Source organism: Castanea sativa, chromosome 1 (assembly GCF_040712315.1).
Source record: "Castanea sativa cultivar Marrone di Chiusa Pesio chromosome 1, ASM4071231v1".
NCBI lineage: Eukaryota > Viridiplantae > Streptophyta > Magnoliopsida > Fagales > Fagaceae > Castanea > Castanea sativa.
The window spans coordinates 28,971,988-28,977,211 of record NC_134013.1 but is presented as its reverse complement, the minus strand read 5'-3'; the positions used below and the strand labels follow the sequence as shown (position 1 = coordinate 28,977,211).

General features: G+C 34.2%; 1 protein-coding gene across 1 annotated transcript; it reads left to right on the top strand.

Annotated features, from left to right (window-relative positions):
- The first annotated feature begins 445 nt into the window (after nt 1–445).
- On the top strand, nt 446–4,437 carry LOC142621720 (cellulose synthase-like protein G3). The gene is made up of 6 exons (XM_075795070.1): nt 446–1,091; nt 1,723–1,872; nt 2,107–2,232; nt 2,339–2,782; nt 2,950–3,297; nt 3,733–4,437. Exons 1-6 carry the CDS (start codon nt 483–485, stop codon nt 4,279–4,281), a joined length of 2,226 nt encoding a protein of 741 aa, XP_075651185.1. The 5' UTR covers nt 446–482; the 3' UTR covers nt 4,282–4,437.
- Nucleotides 4,438–5,224: the final 787 nt, after the last annotated feature.

Here is a 5,224-nt window from a genome sequence, read left to right as displayed (position 1 = left end):
TTATTATATATATATATATATATGGATATTGCACCAATGACACTATATATAACCCAATAAATAATATAATATGGTAATGATTTAAAATACAGATGAATCTGTAGATTTGTAAATAATATAATTACATTCAATCTATACATTATCTTAATTCAATTGTAAACTTGTAATTAAGTCTTCCGTGTAGTACTTTTGTTCATATAACGGATAATATTTTTAAATTAACCTGTTTTGGAAGCAAACCAAACCCTACAAATTATAAGGGGCATGTCACATTCATCCACATAAACATCATCCTAATTACATATAGAAAAACAATCAATAATGGAGTCCAGTGTATATATATTTCTACTCAAGTCTCCTCGCATGTAATGTGGACCAATAAGGCAATAACACATGCACATATCCTCCAAAATTGGCTTATAAATTGAACCCAATTTATCGCGTACTTTCCCATTTCCAATTTCTATTACACCACAAGAAGCATGGAGGGCCTAAGAGACTGCACAACCAGTTCTTCCACCACCTCTACCCCTACCTTCCACACACTTAGACAAGCACGTCGCACTGCCTTGAACCGAGTATTTGCAGCAATTTATTCTTGTGCAATCTTAGCTTTGCTCTATCACCATGCACTCAAACTCATCCACTCAACCAGTTTGGCCTCCTTTGTCTCCCTCTCCTTGTTCATCTCTGATATTTTCCTTGCCTTCATGTGGGTTACCCAGCAGAGTTTTCGAATGACTCCAGTTTACCGAAGTGAATTCCCTGAACAACTCAAACAGGTTGTGAATGAATCTGATTTTCCAGCACTGGACGTGTTCATATGCACTGCAGATCCGTACAAGGAGCCACCAATTAGCGTGGTGAACACTGCCTTATCTGTTATGGCCTATGACTATCCAGCAGAGAAGGTCTCGGTGTATATTTCAGATGATGGGGGCTCTCAGATCACTCTCTTTGCTTTTATGGAAGCTGCTAAATTTGCAAGCCATTGGTTACCATTTTGTAGGCAGAATAATTTAGCAGACAGGAGCCCAGATGCTTATTTTGCATCAAATCAACCTTGGTGCTCTGAGACTGAGAAGATCAAGGTATGGACAACATGATAGAGTAATGATTAAATTATTAAATCAATAATTTTCTAATTGTTTAAATATTTATGACAAGTAATAAGTTTGAACACTGCTATACTTATCATTGGAAAAGTTAAAAACTGTGTGGAATCTCACTTATAAGTGAGGTTTTTTTTTTTGCTGAATAATGTGGCCCTCATAACCATTTATTTAGCTAAAATTAAATTTTTTTTACTAAAAGTACTGTAAATAGAGCTAAAATGTAGTTGAAATAGTACGGTGAGACACATGAACAATACCAAAAGTGCAATAAGAGTTATGAATAATAGCAAAAATAGAATAAATAGTAAAAAAAATTTGCTTTTTAAGCCAATGTCAAACACACGCTAACTCTCACTTATTCACATATAAGTGATAGTTATACTTCCATGTAAGGGCCACAACATTGACAAGTTTTATTGTACACCAATTAAGCTAGTCCACATCGTTGTAAATTTTTCTTTTATAAATCGTGCATCTCTAGATTTATTGTTGAAGAAAGGAAAAATTCTTATTGCTAATTTCATGATATATAGAAGACTATACAATCTATACCAATAACCCCTAATGACTATTTGCCTAACCACTTGTTCTTGACCATGTTATATAGGAAATGTATGAAAGCATGAAAATCAAGGTAGATAATGTTCTTGAAAGGGGGAAAGTTGCTGATGATTATATTACTGGAGAAGAGGAACTCACGGCTTTCACCAAATGGACAAATGGGTTTACTCGCCAAGATCATCCCGCAGTCATTCAGGTTATTTGTTATTTAATGACTTACATTAGACCTGGGGGATCAATTTTGAGTTAAAAAAATTTAAATTTTCATTGCAAAGTACTTCTTTCTAAGCAGCCAAAAAGTAGTCACAATTATTTTTTAGGGATAGATCTAAGTTTATTCCCAGAGTTAAAAAAGCAATTCCCATCTATTGTTTGGTATTTACAATAAATCTCAGCTGGCATTTAATATGAAAAGTTGGAGTATGAGCAGGTCTTGTTAGACAATAGCAAAGATAAAGACACCTCAGACCATTTGATGCCAAGCCTCATCTATGTCTCTAGAGAAAAGAGTAGGACTTCACCCCACCATTTTAAGGCAGGAGCCCTTAATGCCCTGGTGAGCTTTCCTAGATTATGTATTAGCCAAATTGTACCATACTACAATTCTCGCAATTTTTCATTTAGACTTTTTGTTCATGAATTTGTTTTTCTTTGTATTGAAGCTTCGAGTATCAGCTGTAATGACCAATGCACCCATGATTTTGACATTGGATTGCGACACGTACTCTAATGATTCACAAACACCTATCCGTGTGTTGTGTTACTTAACAGATCCTAAAATTCAGTCTACACTAGGATACATTCAATTCCCTCAAAAATTTCATGGACTCAATGAAAACGATATTTATGCTTGTGAGCATAAATACATGTTTATAGTTAATCCATTGGGGATGGATGGATTATCCGGTCCTGATTATGCAGGTAGTGGATGTTTTTTTTGTCGACGTGCCTTCTTTGGAGGTCCATCAAATATGATTTCACCAGAAATTCCTGAATTAAACCCACATCATGTTGTGGCCAAGCACATCCAGTCCCAACCAATTTTGGAACTGGCACACAAGGTAGCAGGCTGCAATTTTGAGACTAGCACAAGCTGGGGCTATAAGGTAAGCTTATTAATTTTAAGAGGAATAATAATAAAAGAGGTAAGCTTATTAATTATATTGTTCTCTTTTCTTTTCTTTCTTTTAATCAAAGCTTTTTACTTAATTAAATGGGTTTTCCAATTAACATATATAACGAGTAACCGAATTAATCAATGTGAAATGTATAGATTGGGTTCAAATATGGTTCATTGGTCGAGGACTTCTTTACGGGCTATCGGCTAAAAGGTGAGGGATGGAAGGCCATATTTTGCAACCCTAAGAGGCCAGCCTTTTTGGGAGGCGTACCAATTAGCCTGGTGGAAGTTTTGGTTCAATGCAAACGATGGACCATAGGCCTAATTGAGGTGGTGTTCTCGAAGTATAACCCTATAACATTCGGCACCAAGACCATAGGCCTTCTTATGGGCCTTGCCTATGCACATTATTCTTTTTGGCCTAGTTGGTCAATTCCAATCACCATATATGCCTTCATCCCCCAGCTTGCTCTCCTTAATGGAGTCAGTATTTTCCCAAAGGTATTTTTCTTTTATATAATCCCAGAAGGTATACATAAGCATGTTACAAATTCTTATCATAAATTATTGTTTAATGGTTAGGCTTCACATAAACTTTTGCACCTTTAGGAGTTTAAAACCGTAATTTTTTAAGAATAGCCTTTTAAAAATTCACTTTCTCTGAGTTGTATTTTTTTTTTCAAACAATCTATTTTCATAAAACTGAAAAATAAGATGCATCAAACAGGCAAAAAACTAGGCCTTTCTCTTTTTGTTCACCTTTATTCATATGCATCAATTCTCAAAATATTTGACATATTGACGATTATAATGTGGATTTTAGCTAGCTAAAGTGATAAAAATTTTTCTTTGCATCATACATGTAAAATAATAGATTTAGAAACTTACATTAATGAATTGATTTTATGATTAATAAATTTGAAACATGAGATGCAGGTATCAGAGTCATGGTTTTTCTTGTATGTGTTTCTTTTCCTCGGAGCTTATGGGCAACATCTTCTTGAGTTTATCTTAGAGGGAGGAACGATTCAAAGGTGGTGGAATGATCAAAGAATGTGGATGATAAGAGGACTCTCATGCTTCTTGTTCGGGTCCCTTGAGTACTTTCTCAAGTGTTTAGGCATTTCCACAACAGGTTTCAACGTGACTAACAAAGTAGTTGATGATGAACAAAGCAAAAAGTATGAACAAGGGGTTTTTGATTTTGGTGTACCATCACCTATGCTTATCTCACTAACAATGGCAGCGATAATCAACCTAGCTGCATTAGTTCGAGGGCTCACGGAAGCTTTCATGGGCAGAAAATTGGAGAATCTATTTGTGCAAATGTTCATAGCAGGATTTGTTGTTGTGAACTCTGCACCAATTTATGAAGCCATGGTCTTGAGAAGCGATAAAGGAAGGATGCCAATAAAAACTATTGTAGTTTCAATATTTCTGGCCTTGGCTCTTTATGTACTATTTCCTTTTACTGTTAAGAATTGAAATTGGGAGCTCTGCTTCTTATAAATCTTCCCAAATTTGTGAGTAATGCTGTATACACACACACACACACACACACACACACACACACACAAAAACTAACCACATTTCTCATACCAATCCAGTTGGTATGTTTTTAATAGTTCTTATTTGTGCACACCACTAACCCCACTAACTACCTCATCAACATGTGTCAAATGTTTTGTATCCATTAACTTTCTCCAAATTTGTTATTGCTACGGCAGAAGGGGAAACCTTACCATTTACATGTTGCAATTGGAAAATTACAAAGGAAAAATTTATGGTCTTTTATTATCTTAGTTACCAAGTTCATTTATGGAACCTAACATTTTTTAATTTATATGAAGTTTTGACCAATGGAAAATGGTAAAGCCATCAACAAATTTATAAATTTTTTCACAAATTGCTAATGTGGTGAATAGTTATTAGTAAGTAAAAAAGTGATGTTACTAGTGAACTCAAATGAGAACTTGTAAAAATTTGTTGAATCAATAGTTTATAAAAATGAAAGACAATCTTTTTTTTTAATGGACAAAGTTTACTTACAAAATTGGTTATAACCACAAATCCACCATTGGATTACATCTTCTTTTTAAATCCTCCATGCTTGCAAAATTTCTAGAGAATTAAAGATCAACAGCTATATAATCAATAAATTGTTTAAAACGCAACTTTTGTAATTTAAAATTGTGCATAAAATATAATCTTATAAATCATATAGTAAATAATATCCGATTGTCACAAAATTTGACATATGTATTAAGAGCGTAAAGAATATGCAATCCAACAATTAGACTTTCAAAATATGTAGTAATGTTAATTGAGAGCTCGGATTTGTGTTAACACGCAAGAGCTGTTTAGACCCTAAATTAACAAATTACGGCTCAATTGATTTTACTCTAACTTAAACTAAATGCGGAATAGA

What these genes read in the sequence shown, in the direction of transcription:
- LOC142621720 (XM_075795070.1), top strand. Translation starts at nt 483, where the DNA reads ATGGAGGGCCTAAGAGACTGCACAACCAGTTCTTCCACCACCTCTACC. An exon ending in GCACAAGCTGGGGCTATAAG is followed by an intron (nt 2,783 to 2,949) that starts GTAAGCTTATTA and finishes TGAAATGTATAG; the next exon opens with ATTGGGTTCAAATATGGTTC. An exon ending in GAGTCAGTATTTTCCCAAAG is followed by an intron (nt 3,298 to 3,732) that starts GTATTTTTCTTT and finishes CATGAGATGCAG; the next exon opens with GTATCAGAGTCATGGTTTTT.